This window comes from Pipistrellus kuhlii, unplaced genomic scaffold, assembly GCF_014108245.1.
Source record: "Pipistrellus kuhlii isolate mPipKuh1 unplaced genomic scaffold, mPipKuh1.p scaffold_m20_p_1, whole genome shotgun sequence".
NCBI classification, from domain to species: Eukaryota; Metazoa; Chordata; class Mammalia; order Chiroptera; family Vespertilionidae; genus Pipistrellus; species Pipistrellus kuhlii.
Window position 1 is genome coordinate 160,354,723 of NW_023425404.1, and position 18,383 is coordinate 160,373,105.

General features: G+C 35.9%; 1 protein-coding gene across 1 annotated transcript in view; it reads left to right on the forward strand.

Annotated features, from left to right (window-relative positions):
- The first annotated feature begins 420 nt into the window (after positions 1 to 420).
- The window catches only part of TMPRSS11D (transmembrane serine protease 11D), a 45,284-nt gene continuing 27,321 nt past the window's right edge, over positions 421 to 18,383 (forward strand). Inside the window, exons 1-3 of the mRNA XM_036422580.2 lie at positions 421 to 515; positions 14,677 to 14,798; positions 16,419 to 16,537. Coding sequence (XP_036278473.2) covers positions 436 to 515; positions 14,677 to 14,798; positions 16,419 to 16,537 — 321 coding nt within the window. The 5' untranslated portion in view covers positions 421 to 435. The remainder of the gene's footprint in view (positions 516 to 14,676; positions 14,799 to 16,418; positions 16,538 to 18,383) is intronic.

Here is an 18,383-nt window from a genome sequence, read left to right on the forward strand (position 1 = left end):
CCCATTTTTTAATTGGGTCATTTATCTTCCTTTTATTAAGTTGTATAAGCTATTTGTAGATGTTGGAAATTAAACCTTTATCAGTGATAACATTTGCAAATATGTTCTCCCATACAGAGGGCTTTCTTGTTGTTTTGTTGATGGTTTCCTTTGCTGTTACATCTTCTTTAAATGAAAAGCAAAAACTCTACAGTATGTGGAGTCATTGTAGGCTTCCACAAAATATCTGTCACCTCTCATGGTGTTGAATCACAATTTAACCAGGAGAAACAAAATTCTTCCTGGTTTGTAAAATGCCCTGTCTATTTCTGATTCTGTTCCACAGTCATACTGTTGGTTCAAGTTGATTCCTTCAGACTTGTCTAACAAGTTAGGTATTAATCACATGGGATTTCCTCCTTTGACTTCAGCACCTTCATAGATCATACACAATACATGACAATCATTCATTTGAGCGAAAACCTCAGAGCAGCAGGAAGAAAGACCTCTTCATTGCACAGCATTAAAATGTATAGGTATGTCCTGTTTCTGACTCCATAGTTTTAGAAGTTTTACTATACTTAGAGCATGTGAAAAATATACAGAAGCTTAAAATTTTGGTTTGTGTCTAGCAAGCTTCTAGTTACATTTTTTGAAACTTGATCAACACTCCTAGATATTTTAAGATAATGTGCTTGATATTGTTTAAATAAGGTTCTTGGCTACTTGACTACATTCTTTTATGAAGTGAAAAAAACTAAAGAGATGGCTTGGCATTATGACAGCATATCTTTAAATAAGGAAGTGTTTTTGTTTTCTCATGTTCAATTTTTCAAAAAGTCCTGTGTGAACATTAAATGAAATCCGTAAAAAAAAAAATCTGTTGTTTTAATTTTTTTTAGGATTCTGTATTTTTACTCCTTAGTAGCTATTAAATATGTCATTAGTAGCTATTAAATATGCAATAAATCCTGAAGTTTTCTTTAAGAAAGTAAAGACATTATTTGTCTACTTTTTATATATTTATGGTATCATTATTTTCAGATAAGTTCTTATTGAAACTTAAGAAAAAAATTGTATTTATCTAGTTTTGTTTTCAATTAATAAACATTTCTTTTTATACACTTTCACATAAAAAACAAGTTGTAGCCTAATCTAGTCAAACAGTACAGTAAAAATCATTATATAATTTGATGTTTTTGGTGTGTGCATCTATGAGTTTACAAATTGTTTCTTTTGTTTTGTCATGACAAAGAAAAATATGATATGGATGTGATTTTAAAAGGGGGATAAATCAAAGCATGAATAGCATGTTGGCTATGTTAAGTATAGTTGAGTTTATTTTAAATGTCTCAAACGTTCGAAACTCAATCAAAATAAAAATTAAATTATATGCTCAGGGGATTATGAAGTATACCAGTAAACTACCAGTCATAGAAGTAGTCATGGGCATAAAGTACAGCATAAGGAATATAGTCAATAATATTGTAATAACTATATATGGTGCTAAGTGGGTACTAGATTTATAAGGTATGGCAATGTCTAATCATTATGTTGTATACCTGAAACTAATATAATATTGTATGTGAACTATAATTGAAAATAAATTTTTAAAAAATAAATTAAAAATATATGTACAATAGTGTGCATTTAAATATCTATACAAAAGAGTGAAAATTGGTAGCCTAAGTTTGCACCAATAAACAATAATTAATAATTACCAATAACAATGACTGGGAAATAATTCCTTCTGTCAAGATGAATAAAGAGCAGAATTTTCACTGGGCAGGGGAGAGTATATTCAAATGGCTTAAGGTGTTAAAAAAAAATAGATGTGTTTTTGTCCTGATAATCTTACTTCTAAGCCAGTACATCCGCATGAGTTTAATATTGCAAGGAATGAATTAAAATATAAAATTTTCTTCTCTGCTGAAATATTCCAGTCAGCATAAAGAAACACAATTTTTAAAAATATTCCAAATTCCACTATTTCACAATTCCTCCATATGTTCTGAGAAAGCAGGATATTCAAATAATAAGAGAGAAGTGAAATGAAAACAAATAAATATATTTTTTTAGATAATTCTAGATCATTTTAAAGTAGTTTTAGCTAAATTTCCAAGTAATTCTGAGATACCTTTGGTTGCGAATAGGCTCTCTTGGATGATTTGATTACTTTTATGAATAAATTAAACTGTCACACCTCTTCCAGGCTGTCCTCTCCTAAAGACTATAGAGATAGTGTGTTTCTTTTTCCCACCTGTGCTTTCCTTCTCCAAAAAAAGAAAATCTTATTACAAGGCCCAGGAACTTGGGTAGCTGTATTATCATGATATAATCATCATTCCTTTCAAATCTCTGGATATTCCAGATGTCTCGGGTCCGTTAAGGGAGTGTCTATATCCACTGAATTACAGTAAAAGTGTGAGATGATGTTTGGACAATAGGATGAAGATTTGGGGTAAATGGGCATATCTCAGGTTAGGAACAAAGAAATCTTAGTGAGACTCCTCCCACCATAACACATCTTATTTCCTTTTCCTTCTCTTTGTTTGTGCTCATAATACAATTAACTGACTACACAGACATGCCAAAGACAGTCAGTCAGGTGCCCTGCCTCCTAACAGCCCAAGACAACACAAGGCAAGGGGGGAGATGGTTATCTATCAAAAGCCGAAACCAGTTTGGCTCAGTAGATAGACCCTTGGCCTGCGAACTGAAAGGTCCCAGGTTCGATTCCAGTCAAGGGCATGTATCTTGGTTGCAGGCACATCACCAGTAGGGGGTGTGCAAGAGGCAGCTTATCAATGATTCTCTCGAATCGATGTTTCTAACTCTCTATCCCTCTCTCTTCCTCTCTGTAAAAAGTCAATAAAATATATATTTTTTAAATGCATTTCAAACTCAATTCTGGTTTATAATTGTCTATCTTAACTTTAAAAAACCATGCTCAACATTGCAAATAATTAGGCAAAAGATATATATCTTAATAGAAATGAGGCAAGTGTATTTAAGTAGTGCATATAAAGTATAAATTTTTGCCCACAAAATCCTCAAGGCTACATACCAAAACAGTTGCTGAATTTGGCCAGAATGTTTTACTACTGGTGGTGATAAAAAATTTAAAAAACTTATATTATTTTTGCTTAACAAATTTTTTACTAATAAGGGAGCGGTGATAGAGTTATATAATACATAGGATGGTCAGCTGCAATTAGTCACTTAGGATAATACATTTTCTAGCAAATTCTCTCATCTCCACTATCAATTTGTCTTCCAGAATACACTCCCAAGCTATTTTCTCAGAGATTTGTTACTTACCATACTCTTATACCATTCCAGCTCCTGAAATGGCTAGGGTTGACACCCCTAAAATAAAACATGAGGACAAGAATTAATATCTACTGTTTTAATGAAACCTGAAGCTATCCAATCCAATTCCTTAAAAGGTGTTACTCCAACTAGGAGGATCTCTTTCTCTTGAGGGGAAAAAAAAAAGCACCACAAAACTTGCCATTATTTAAGTTTTTCAAAGTATTCTTTTTAAAAATATATATTTTATTGATTTTTTTACAGAGAGGAAGGGAAAGAGATAGAGAGTTAGAAACATCGATTCGAGAGAAACATCAATCAGCTATCTCTTGCAGCATCCCCTACTGGGGATGTGCCCACAACCAAGGTACATGCCCTTGTCTGGAATCGAACCTAGGACCCTTCAGACCACAGGCTGACACTCTATCCACTGAGAAATACTGGGTAGGGCCAAATTATTCTTTAAATCTAAATTTAGCGTGTATGCATTATACGTAAAATAAAAGCACCATTCCAAACGTAAGACCATTGAGTGAGTAACTTCAATGACTCAATATTGAAGACTGCTGACTGACTGATCAGGGTGGTTGAAGGCTGGGTGGCTGTGACAATTTCTTAAAAGAAGACAAGAGTGAATTCTGCTGAATTGATTGACTCTTCCTTTTAGGAATGATTTTTCTATGACACAGGATGCTCTCTGATAGTATTTTACTGACAGTAAAACTTCTTTCAAACTTGGAGTCAGTCGTTTAAAATCCTGCTACTACTTTTTCAACTAAGTTTATGTAATATTCTAAATCCTGTGTTGTCATTTCAATAATCTTTTTAGCATCAGAATTAGTTCCATCTCAAGAAACCACTTTTTCCAACTCCTCATTCAGGAAAGCTTTATCATGAGATTACAGCAATTCAGGCACATTGTCAGACTTGGTTTCCTATTCTAGTTCTCTTGCTATTTCCACTACATCTGCAGTAACTTCTTTCTTAAAGCCCTGAACTCCTCAAAGTCATCCATGAGACTTGGAATCAACTTCTTCCAAAAGTCCAGGCAAGTGATTTTGCCTCATGTCAAACAAACAACTTTTCTGATCACCTCAATAATTTTAACCACAATATCCATTATAAGATATATATCTGCCTTTTTTTTTTTTTTTAGCTCTAAGGAATAGATTCTACTGTGTAGGTCTCAAAAAAAATAAGTATTATAGATCTTGAAACTCTGCTCATTTTTCTATGACACGAGATCATCCTGGACAATGGATACTGAGAAACTCAACTCTGCTTTTGTAAGCGATCTGGGCAGAAATCCAGGAGGATTAAATTCAGAAGAGGTTGAATACAAGATGTTGTTTTAAAAACTATATTGATGCAACTAAATATTACTCAAGAGTACTTAAGAGAGCTAACCTTGGGTTTGGTCCATGATTCATTAACAGCCGCTTTTTTTCCATAAGAACAACATCATTTACTAGATACAGGTAAATATTGTAGAACTAACCATGATGAATATATATGGGATTCTGAATCTAGTCTTCATTCCTCTAGCTGCACAGAGAATAGTTCCAAGAAATTTCTGGATTGTCTATCATGTCGTTCCTGTTAACTTATCCCATCTCGTTTGTGAGGAAATGTTTTTCTTATTTTAAATCCTTTACTAATAGATTTTTACTTCTTTAACTTGTGCATTTAATTATGTGGGGGTTTTTTTATACCCCATCATGCATAATGCCTCCTTTCCTGTCCCCCTGCTCCCCTACCTAAGTAAACAATGTTAAAAACTATTATATATCCTTTTATACAAATTAAGCAGGATCGTTTCCTTGGCAGTTGTTAGAATCTTTTTTACATTTGAGTCTTTATGTCACAGTCAAATCAAACATTGGAAGATGAACACATTTTTTGGGGAAAATAATGCTGCCTGTGCTCTCTGGCATGTGATATACCGAATTCCCCACCTCACTGGCACACACTTTGTAGAGCCAATGAATGACATATCCTGACACTTGAAGTTTAGTATTACAAATCAGGTCACATTGAGCTGAGAGAAGGGACCCCTAAATCTGTTACTCACTTATTTTCTATAGAAAGCAAACGTATCTAGTTCTGTCTGATGGTCAATATATTTTGACAAAGTGATAAGTTAAGGTTGTGAACATTTCATACTGATCTTATAATAGACATGGATTGTTTATGTACTTGGATTTTTAGAAAGCAGAGAAATCAGAAGCATTCAATAAAATCACTCTTTTGGCCCAGACGACTGTGGTTCAGTTGGTCTGAGCATCATCCCATGCACCGAAAGATTGCCTGGGCATATGGTCAGGGCACATGCCTAGGTTTTAGGTTTGATCTCTAGTGGGGATATGCACAGAGTCAGTTGATCGATGTGACTCTCAGAGAGCAATCTCTCTCTCTCTCTCTCTCTCTCTCTCTCTCTCTCTCTCTCTCTCTCTCTCTCAAATTAGTAAAACATATCTTTAGATGAGGATTTTAAAAATTTAAAAATCACTCTTTCCCATGGATCTGACCAGGATTATAAGCAATTCCAACTGCCTTACTTGTAACACTGCCCCACCAAAAATAAAAAAATGTAAATGAGTGAGAGGAATGTTATGTTAGAATTAGCTGTTCTAAATTGTGTAGGAAGTAAATCATTTCAAAAACTAATGCTTTAACTATTATTTGTAACAAATGGCTTGCCATCAACAATAACACACCATGATATTCCAATACCTGAGAGAATTGTTTTTTTAGAAAATGGACTTGAAACTTGAACTGGTTATTGAGTCCTTTTCAGTTCTTGTGAGTTTAAGTCCACCCCAGAGACAATTCTTTGCAGAAAGCTTGATAATTTTGTTTTTATAGTAAGTAATAATCATTAAAAGATAAATTTAATTTTTTCAGCAGCTTCACTGAGATATGATTACATACCAAAAAGTTCTCATGTTTGTGTACAATTAATTCAGTGCATTCGCGCATATTTATAGAATTGTGCAACCATCACCGAAATCTAAATTCAAAACATTTTCATCATTTCAATAGCTACAAAAATCAATTTCAAGTATTCATTTCCAAGAAGTATTCTGACAACACAATGCCAAATATTATATTTGCATTGTCATTGGCATGGCTTTGTAATTTGAAAAAAGTTACCAAAATAATGTTGGTGTCAGTAAAGGTTAAAGATCCTCTTTAATTAAGAGTAAAGGAAAATAAAGGGAAAGAATAAAAAATGGCAAAGAAGAAAGAAAACCAAGTTTTAAAATGAAATCCACTGAGGAAAAAGTGCGATTTGGAGGAAAGTGGACAATGAAGCAAATCTTCAACCTAACAGTTCCTTGCTCTGTTAATTTACTCTGGCTCTGTCAATAGCTAACCTTTGAGAGCTCAGAAGGAAACTAACACTGAATAGCAGTGACCTCTGGAGAACATGCTGGCCTCTCCCTAACTTTAATTAGCAAGGAGATCAATAACCTGTGCTTAACAGACTTTCTCTGTTACGGACAATGGTATTGTAATACTGGGTACACGTCTTTCAACAATGGTAGAGTCAACAAGGTATTGCTTTTATCACTTTGTGAACTTGGTGACTCCTAAAGAAATATACTTAAAATACCAGCATCATGAAGCTCCCAAACAAATATTTCCATCTGTTGTGTTGTTTTCCAATCACCTAGATAGTCTCACCTTTGCAGAAGAGCCACCACCTACATATTGACATTGTGCCCATTTGCACACTAACAAGGCTCTATAATCTCAATTATAGATACAAGAACCCACCCTTTGGGCAACTGTACAGTTCCAGCAAAGATAGCCTTTCTTCTAAAAGCTAGTATACCTTAAGTTTAGTAATTCAGTAACCAGAATATACCTCTAAGTCTTTACCTGACTCTTTGTCAGTCAGTAGTCTCCAGACATCTTCTATTAACAGTTACTCAAAGCTACTTCTACCATGTAAATTTCCTAACTCCACTTCTCTTTCCACATCCCATTAAATTTCTTTTAAATGCGAGAATTAAATACTGTGCTGAGTTTAAAGCCAATTACCAAATCTTTTTAAAATTGTTTTTACATTTCTCATGATATTATATTTTTAATTTAATTTAATTTTTTGCATCACCATTTAGCCCTTCTATGCCCTCTTCTAGCTCCATCCACTTTCTTCCCCTCCACAATCAACATATTGTTATCCATATCTATGAGTGCCCCCTCTTTTTTAAATTTTTTTGCTCAGGCAATCTCAGATCTTTCATTTCAAAACTATAACTGATATCAGAACAAAGGAAATCACAAAAAGGAGAAATGAGCACTTTTTTAAAAAAAATTCAGCACCTGCCTTACTTTTTACAGAAACATAAAGTGGACATTATCAACTATATTACTAACTGGAAGTACTTTTCAATTTTGTAGAGTCCAAATAAATAAGATTTGATATATTATGTTGAGGCATAATCTACAATATTTTCCTTCTTTAATAATTGTTTAGTATATCTTTAATTACTAGAACCCAGTGAAATCTTGTAAAATCAGTTAATAATTGTTGTAAATGAACTTTGAACATATTTCAATGTTATAACAACAATAAAATGGAGAAAAATGCCCATGGATTTCCATACATAAAAATGATTTCTTCAGGTTTAGAACCAATTAGACAATGTATGAATAGAGCATCACTAGGGAAGGTATTTGTTTTTCTCCCAGCAGTAAAGGTAAATTTGCCCTGTTGTGGCCACACCCTCTCATGGGGTTGACTCTAGGACTTAGACCTGTTCAAAATATTCTGAGTCCCAGCAAAGACAAACTTAAGCAGCTCATGAAACAATTGAGCCCACATTCTTAGCTTCATTGGCAGCAAGTTTTCATGAATCATCATCACTCCCAACTTAGCTATTACATTTATACATATATACATACCTATCTACATACCTACTCATCATTTGTTCATATCAACTTGCAAATTTTGTGAGAAGAATTTGAATCTTACATTGGCTTTTCCTTCAAGTAGCAAATTACCAAATTTTGACACGTCATTACTGGACTGCTATACACAATTGTATAGTTTGTGCAATATACAAAAATGGATAATTCAGGGGAAGATTGGAAGCAGATATGGAGCCTAAGTTCTGTGTCAAATTTTCTGTCCCAGAGTAGAGCTGCATGCAGCCTGAGGGGCAGCCTTTTATAATTGTCTGTGCCAGAGAAGTTGCATTTTCCTAATTCTCACAAAAGCATTCTAGCATGGGTCCCTCACCATTTTCCCATCCTCTGAATCCTCAGGAATTATAAAGGGATTTATATCCTCAAGGAATATAAGCTTATTTATATGCTTCCCAGGATAAAAAATAAAATGAAAATAAACCATTGAATATTTAAAATGTCGTGTAGTGTATTCCAAAGGTACACACGCATACAGGGTTGCATGCTTGTGATTCAAGGTCAGGATTATTTTTTTTTCCCAATTACAGTTGACATACAATATTATATTAGTTTCAGGGGTACAACATAGTGATTAGACATTTATATAACTTACAAAGTGATCACACCAATAAATCTAGTACCCATATTACATCTTACAAAGTTATTAAGATATTATTGACTATCAATATATTGCCTAAGCTGTATGTATCAAAGAATAGAATTCTTACCTTCCATATGAGCCCAATTTTCAGAATGTATAATTTAATAAAACAAATATATTCAAGAACTCTTAAACCTGTGGCAGTGACTCTGCCACTATCCAGTCTTGTGATCCTAGCAAATCCTGTGTCTCTTTCCTTGTACAGCTTAACAAGTTGATAAACTGAGTTGACATCAACTCAGTTTGGCATCAAGTTTATCAACAACAAAAAATTTAGAAATAAATAAAAATATTGGACTGACTTAGTGAGAGTCATTTTCTCCCATCTCAAATTTAAACAGAAAAGCTACTCTATTTTCTTCTGTTCATTATTGAGCTTCCAAATAAGACCTTATTTAAAATGCTCCTCAACTTAAAAACAAAAAATTAAACCATTGAGTTGGATCATCTCTACTGTCTGCCCAGTGGTAACCATCTAGAGTTAATGAAACTGACTAAAATAAAATTTGTCCCTTCACTTTGGAACCATTTTCATATTTTTCATAACTCCAGTGCTCCAATACATAATGTAAAGAGACATATTAAAATGTATGTATGTGCATATCTATATATATAAAAGCCTAATATGCTAAATGTCTGAGTGGTCACTGTCATGTGCACTGACCACCAGGGTAGGTTAGCTTGCTGCTGGGGTTTGGCCAATCGGGACTCGGTGAGACTGGGCCAGACACACCCTGGAGCCCTCCAGCAGTCTCTCCCCAGACACTGGCCCTAATGGAGACTGGGCCAGATGGCCCTGATTAGCCCAATTGCTGGCCAGGTGGAGAGACCCCACCTGTGTGGGAATTTCATGCACCAGGCCTCTAGTCCTATAAAAAAGGTTTGAACAAATATTTTTTAACTTTCCATCTCTTCACATCAAGAGTAAGGTAGTAAGTGTGATAGAAATTAGTAACAATGACATGATAATTAGCAGAAAACTTCCTCCCATCTTAGGTGGACATTTTTTGCAGTTTGAGCTTGACAGAACTGGATTCACATTCCAGCTCTGTCACTTACTAGCTAAGTAACTAAGCCTCCATTTCATCAACTATAAACCAGAGTTACTTACAAGGATTAAGTTAAATGATGTAGAAAAACTCAATCCAGTGCCAAATATTTGTTAAGCACTCAATACATTATTCTCCTATCTGTACTGTGTCGGTATTCAAACAAGAATAGATGGTACACAATTGTATTTTTAAAGTCCATCCAAACTATAGGACAATTATTTTTAAACTCATCTCTTCAGTTTCATTCACCAATTTTTCCATAAACAAGGCCCAATATGGATTCGAAATGGGTATTGTGCTAAGGATGGGACATATCCATGCATCTCTACCTTTCACGAGCTACAGCCTAGATGTGGGTGCAGGCAGTACAATCATTGTTTACCACATAAAGGGATAAGGACTAGAATAGAGAAATTCATTGGGCATATGAGATCAGATAAGGGGCAGTGAGAGCATAAGAAGGGAAGCGAAAGATGCTTAAATTATTTTAAGGATAAAATGGGAATTTGCCAGCTGTCTGGCTGGGGATGAGTAAGCAAATGAGTATGTGGCAGAAGATAAGGCTCCAGAGGTGACTGTGATGGACTTTAAATGCCATGTGAAAGGTTTGGATGCCATCCTGAGGATCATGAAAAGCTACAGATAAATTTCAAATGAGGTAGGGGAATGTTAGAACCCAAGATTTTTAAAAAAAAAAATTTTTAAAAAGAATTCCTTGCAAGATTTTAGAAGATTGATTGTAAAGAAACAAATATCAGATTCAATCTAGATCCTTTTATCTACATCTCATAAGTGAACCATCAGCAAATCTTCCATGGTCTAAATTTAAAATATATCCAGACTCTGACCCTTATCGCCTCCTCCAATGCTCTTACATACAAAGCCCTGAATGATCTCCCCTCACCTGCTGACACCCTACTCCTGCCTTTCTCACTTTATCTCCTTCTGATGTATCCTCACCCCTAACTTGCTCACTCCACTTCAGTCCAGGCCCATTGCTTTGTGAGTCAAAATTCAGACTCTGGCCCTAGCTGATGTGGCTCAGTTGATAGATTTGGCTTGCAGACTGAATGGTTCCAGGTTTGATTCTGCCAGCTCAATCCCCAGTAGGGGGCATGCAGGAGGCAGCCAATCATGATTCTCTCCCATCATAGATGGTGTTGTTGTTTTTTTCTCTCTCTCTCCTCCTTCTTCTCTGAAATATATATATTATAAATTCAGACAGTGTGTGGAACACATTTTCCCTAATAGTTTACAAAGTGAATATTGTCCACAATTAAGTTTGTGTTGTCGTAAGCTTTAAAGCCAGCCACTTACAAAGTGGGATAAATCACACTAAAAAAAGAGCAGACACTTCTTCAGATATTTTCTATAGGGTGGAACAATCCATTCTTATGGAATTAACTATGGCTTCTGAGATTAAGATAATTTGAGCTCCACACCCTTCTTTCTACTTAGTCATATGTCTCATGATGCTTTTCAGTCATTGAATTTAAGAAGTTTTCTATCAACTGAAGCAAAGTTGGCTCTATAGTCATTCCCAAGGGAGGCTCATCCAAGCTAAAGCATATGCTGACTCCAGCCTTTATGTTTTTGCTTTCTGGGCTTTGGATCTCCAACGTAAACTTTGTTTTTCATTACTTCCACATCCATAAAACTTGACATGTTCGCCTCTGGAAGTAGTTGATCCTGGTTGAGGAGGATGTCCAATAGATTTGAAATTTATTTAGGTTTTTAGGTGTACCCTTGTCTCCAATGCTGTCTCCTTTTGGCTCTCCTACTGCAGGGCAGCCACTAATATTCACTCTCAAATGCCAAATACCATGTGCATTGGTGATCGCTTGTCATTGGCAGGACAACCCCATATGGTAGCAGGAGTAAATAGGATCAAAAGTCAACAAACATCAAAGTGCCAATTTTCTCCAACTTGGAAATTACCATTAGTGCTTCCTAAACATTGGACTCTGGACCAGTGTTAGTGAGCATCAGTTTCACTAGTAGAGCAAAATGAACAAACAGGAGCGATGGAGTAAAAGACATCCTAAAACTGATGTCTAATTATTCATCATATATATATATTTTTATCATTCTGAATGATGTCCTTCCTATTTTTACATATTTAAATGCTTTTTTACTAAATGATAATGTTTGAGCATGGTCAATTTTTTAAAATATATTTTTATTGGTTTCAAAGAGGAAGGGAGAGGGGGAGAAAGAGAAATATCGATGATGAGAATCATTAGTTAGCTACCTCCTCCATGTCCCTACTGGGGATTGAGCCCAAAACCCAGGCATGTGCCCTGACTTGGAATCAAACCATGACTTCCTGATTCATCAGTTAATGCTCCACTGGTGAGCCACACTGGCCTGGCAGGCATGGTCAATTTTTAATGTGTTTAAAATTGAAAGTTGGCAATTCTATGTCCACCTCTAATAATCTGACATGTTACTAGTCCCAGAGCCATAACATATGATATGCAGGGGGTACATTGCAAAATGCCAGGGGTTCCTTCCCATAAGTCTGTGAGTTGGGCAGAGCCCAGACACCACTAGGCAACCCTGCTGTGAAACCTAAATGTTTGGGAATATCTGACCTCAAGCATTCCCTTCACATGTAGACCAAAATGTTGGCAAAACAAATGGAAAAAAAATAAAAATCAGATTAAATGTAACTGCTTTTCAGCTTAGTCAAGATCTTAAAATTTGAAACATGACCAGGTATTAATACATACAGCAAATATCTTACCTAATAAAAGGGAAACATGCAAATTAACCATCACTCCACCACACCCATCAGCCAATCAGGAGTGACATGCAAATTAACCCAACAAAGATGGAGGTTAATTTGCATACACAAGCACCAAGTGACTAAGGTTGGGCGGGATGCTTGCATCATCACCATGGCGACAAGGCAGGCATTCTGCTCCACCCCTGTCTCTTGGGGCTTCACGGCAGTGTGGGAAGGCAGGGCCAGAGTGGAAAGAGGTGGCTCTGGGGCTGGGCTGGAGTGGAAAGGCCGTGCCAGCAGCCAGGTATAGGAAGGCCCATTTCAGCATGAATTTTTATTTATGGGGTTTCTAGTAATAAATATTTATGATTTCCTTATGCATGCCAGGCACACTACAAAAGTTTCAGAAATATAAGCAAGAGTAACATCTTTACTTTCAAGGTGCTCACAGCTTGGTGAATAACCAATTTAACCAGATTATATAGTTTTCAGAACCTAACATAACCTTCCTGATCTTCAAAACAGCCTTATATAAGGCTGGTATGATTATTCCCATTTTTCAAGTAAAGGATGTCTCAGATAAATAACAATATGATTACTAATCAAACAAGAGATAGAACATGAATTCACACTCAGCTCTTCTGATGATCTCCCCAGTATGTGTGTGCAGTAAGAGGGAGGCAGTGTAAAAGATAGTACCTGGGCTATATGCCTAATGCAATATCAGATACTACTGGATTACACTACAGTTGAAAAATTCATGAGAAAAAGGAAAGTCACACAAATCCTCTGCTGGTGGTGCAGTTCTAATTCATTTCAGGAGCTTGCTTCTCTCCTGGACCTCATCTCTTGGCCTCTGGCCACATCCCTATTTTTATAATAAGGATAATATTTCAGTGAAAAATACTACTGTTCCAATTCCCTCCATCCTTGCCCCATTCAAAATGATCTCTTTCTGTACAATCCTGGCGATGGTACCCAGGTGAGGGAGATTCCACATAGGGTCCTGGGAGAGGTTAGACTCGCACATGTGTCAAACACAAGGCCCGCGGGCCAAATCCATCCCGCCAGGCCTTGCAATGTGGCCCACACCGCGCTGTCATCACTGCACTCCGCTGCGTTTCCATCACAATGACAGTTTATGACTGTTCAGTAAACCATTCGGCCCGCGATTTAGGCTGGATTTTAGATTTTGGCCCCTTCTCTGATTGAGTTCGACACCCCTAGGTTAGAGCAAAACAGAGAACAGCTGATATCAGTTTGGCTCAGTGGATAGAACGTGGGCCTGTGGACTGAAAGGTCCCAGGTTTGATTCCAGTCAAGGGCATGTACCTTGGTTGTGGGCACATCCCCAGTAGAGGGTGTGCAAGAGGCAACTGATGTTTCTCTCTCATCAATGTTTCTAACTCTCTATCCCTCTTTCTTCCTCTCTGAAAAATCAATAAAATATATATTTAAAAAAAAACACACATAAAAACAGAGAACAATTTGGTTCTTGGGAATTTCAACAACTGGAAGAAGGGAAAACAACTGCAAACCATAGGTTAGAACTCCTTATTCTCCTAGCAGATTACATGTCAACAATATGCTGAAAATTTTTTTTTGAAAGAAAACCATTAAGGAAAATGTTGTCCAGGTCAGGTTTATTTCTAGCATTAAATTCCTATTAAAAATAAAAAAATCACTTGGTTTTCAGCCCAGTTGGCCTGGCTCACAGGTTGAGCTTCAACCTATGAACTACGAGGTCATGGTTCGACTCCCAGTCAGGGCAATGCCTGAGTTGCAGGCTTGATCCTTTGTGGGGCATGCAGGGCAGTCAACCAATGATTCTCTCCCATCATTGATGTTTCTCTCTCCCTTCCTCTTTAAAATTAAATATATATATGAATCACTTGTTTTTCCTTAAATAGAACCATGTGCAAGCAAATATCAATAGGTTTAAGAAGACAGAATATGATCATGAGCACTAAAATAACAGCTTCTCTGCGGGAAATGAGTAGCCTGTGATGTTTTTCTCTTGTTCAAAGGCCAGGACGGGGGCCATCAACCTCAAGATTCCTGAATCCATATGTGGTGCTTTTTGTTGTTATCGCAGTGGTGTTAGTCCTGGCAGTGACGATAGGTCTACTGATCCACTTTTTAGCTTTTGGTAAGTACCAGAAGATTAAAAGTGCCACTTTTTAGTCTAAATAACTAAATATAGTTTCAGGTTAAAATTTTGGCTTTCCTTGAAATACTACCATTTGCAACAAAATGGACAAACCTAGAGTGTATAATGCAAAGTGAAATAACTTAGTGAAAGACAAATACCATATGATTTCACTTATTTGCAGAACCTAAAGAATGAAATAAATGAACAATGTTCTTGCGAGTTTCAAATCTACTCAATTACTTGCACCTGAACTCCATCAAGCTTTGTTTTGACAGCACTTGCTGCACCTCCTGCAGCCCAAACAAAGACTCAGAGATATAGAAAACAAACTGATGGTTGCAAATTGGTAGTTACAAAATAGTCAAAGGGGATGTAAAGTTCAGCATCTTGAATATAATTAGCATATTGTAATAAATGCGGTGTCAGGTGGGTACTTGAATTATCAGGGGAATCACTTTGTAAATTATATAACTGTCTATTATGCTGTACACCTGAAACTAATATTTTAAAATTTTTTGGCCTGCCTTAATTGCCACTTTTAGTTTCTAATATAAGATAATTATATTTTTTGTTTATAATCTTCTATGTATTTGTTTCTGTATTTTCCCTCAATCTATATATTTTTACAATATCTTCTCTTTTGGCCTTTTCTAGTCTAAAGAACATTATTACCCAAGCAAAAGTATTCCAGCCAAAGGAAAAAAAATTTTCCTGGTACTTTTCTGATACTAGAATTTGCCTATTTTGTTTTTTATTAATACCATGGTTTCTCTTTTCATTTAATAATCTTATAAAACGACAGGCCCCATGCATGAAATTCATTCCAGAGCCTTGGCTCGAGCCCCCACCCTCCGCTGCAGCTAGGGGCCTCTGCTGGCTGGGCCTCAGCCCCCGCCCACTGCAGCTTTGTCTGGAAGGAAGGACGTCCAGAAGGACGTCTGGTATAATTAGCATATTATGCTTTTATTACTAAAGATTATAAAAACAAATGTTCTAAAGAACCTTAAGTTTCAAAAATAAATACAGAGGCAAAGAAGCATCGGATAGACTGTCAAACTACAATACAATGGGAAGGCAGGGGAGTGTTGGAGGGATTGAGATATCAACCAAAGTACTTGTATGCAAGCATATAAGCATAAATGGACGCAAGACACTGGGGGCAGGGGAGAGGGCATATGCTGGTGGGTAGGGGAGGTCTGGGGAGGTCAGTGGGAAAAAAGAAGACATATGTACTACTATTTGTAATACTTTAAACAAAACAAAATAAAATAACCTTAAATTTCAATCCTAAAATTTGGGGTAATTTTATTAAATTTATTGTTAATTTATAATCTGTCTTATGAAAACAGAATCTTAGTAGCAGCTGTTCCTCCTCCTGGTCAGCCAACCAATACCAATTGTCCCCAATCACTGGCCAGACCGAGGGACCCCACCTGTGCAAAAATTCGTGCACCTGGCCTCTAGTTTTACTATTATAAATACATTTATATTAAGTTTAAAATATTCTTTCACTTAATAGAAGCAATTTTTTAAAAAATTATGTAATATATCCTCTCATAGTCCTGAATAAAATAAAGATTAAAGTACTTAGTAATGTGCTTTTTCTTTATTTTACAGATAAAAAATCTTATTTTTACTCTAGCAGCTTTGAAATCCCAAATGTTAAATATAATGATAAGTTAAATTCACCAGCTACACAAGAGTACAGAAATTTAACTGGAAGAATTGAATCTGCGGTAAGTTAATATTATCTCTGTTCTTTATTCTATCATAAAAAATATGATAATGAATCTATTACTTTGTAATACATTTGCAATTGATAGGTGCTGTACATATTTTTCTCTCTTCAAAGATAAAAGACGTGTTTTTGCTTTTTCCAAGTTAATCTGCTAGTATACTGATTATTATCCACATTTCTTAAGTCATGAGTGAAAAATGTTAGAAGAGTCTAATTAAATACACATTTATGATTATGACTTCTTCAAGGACTATAAGTCCATTATTTGTGCAAATTGAGCATTTATTAGGCTCTCCTCAGTCAAACCCTTTTGCCTTATTCCTTTTTTCTTATTCAACTAAACACACACATAAGTGATAGGTGCATATTAAGAATAACATAGTTTGGTCAATATTATACTTTGGTTCAATGATAGACATAGAAACTATACAAAGCAAACTTGGATCTTCAATTTAAGAAGCCCCAGGCTGCCAACCAGAAAACCTCACCCGTGGACCCAGAGCATTTCTTTATTACCACAGACAGGGCTTGGCCTTCAACCCTGCAGAGTCAGAGTTGTCCAGTCTCAGAGTTGCTTACTTAATCCTTATCTTTCTAAAAAGTCCTGAGAATATAAATTAATCCAGTGGTTCTAAAACTTGATCATGTAACAAAATGGCCTGGCAGGATTATTAAAACACAGATTTCTGGGCCCTAATGTCAGAGTTTCTGACTCAGTACATCTGGAGTGGGTCCAACAATTTGTATTTCTAACAAGTTCTCAGGTGATGCTGATGCTAGTGACCCAAGGACCACATTTTGGGAACCACTGAGTAAACCCACAATAAAAATTATCATGGCTTGATGTTCTCCAATTCCATCCAGGTTGCTGCAAATGATGAGAATTTCTTCTTTTTTATGGCCGCGTAGTATTCCATTGTGTAGATGTACCATAGTTTTTGGATCTAATCATCTGCTGATGGGCACCTAGGCTGTTTCCAAATCCTAGCTATTTAAATTGTGCTGCTATGAACATAGGGGTGCATATATTCTTTCTGATTGGTGTTTCTAACATTATAAACTGATGAACTAAAAGATAGATATAGAGACAGTAAAGCAACAAGCAGACTGTCAAATTACAGCAGGGAGGTTAGGGAGATCTGGGGGAGATAAGAGATCAGCCGAAGGACTTGTATACATGCATATAAGTACAACCAATGTTAACAAAACTCTGGGGAGGGAGGGCTTATGTGGAAGGGGGGGGAAGGGCAATGGTATATGTACACAGATAATAATTTAATTTAAAAAATTTAAAAAATAAAAAATAAAACAACAAAAAATTATCATGGCTGAGGGACTGAATCATCTGCTTGTTTAACACATTTTTTTCCCATGGAGGCAAACTTGAGGGCCAAGTTATGAGACAACTGTTTGGTGAGCATGGAATTAGAGCAAGGAACATTAGGTATACTACAATGTTTAATGAGATCAGAAAAAATATCAGAATTAGAATGATTTGGGAAGAAATTCTCTATTTCAGGAGGTAGATGTAGGATTAACATTGAGAACATTGATTTATTATGTCAGGAATGGGAACCTCCTGTTCCTACCATAAAGATTTATTAAACATTAATCCTGCCAAACATTGTGAACATACAAAAATGGACCCTGCCCTTGTGGAGCTAAGTCTAACATGGAAGATTAAACAAATCTAAAAATACTTATGATACAAGATATATAATGGGTACGTGACATGGAAGCAAGGCAAACCTGAATTTGTGGGGAGAGGATAAATTTTATTCAGTCATGGAGATCAGAGGTGACTTCTTTTTTAAAAAAATATATATTTTTTATTATTTTATTTT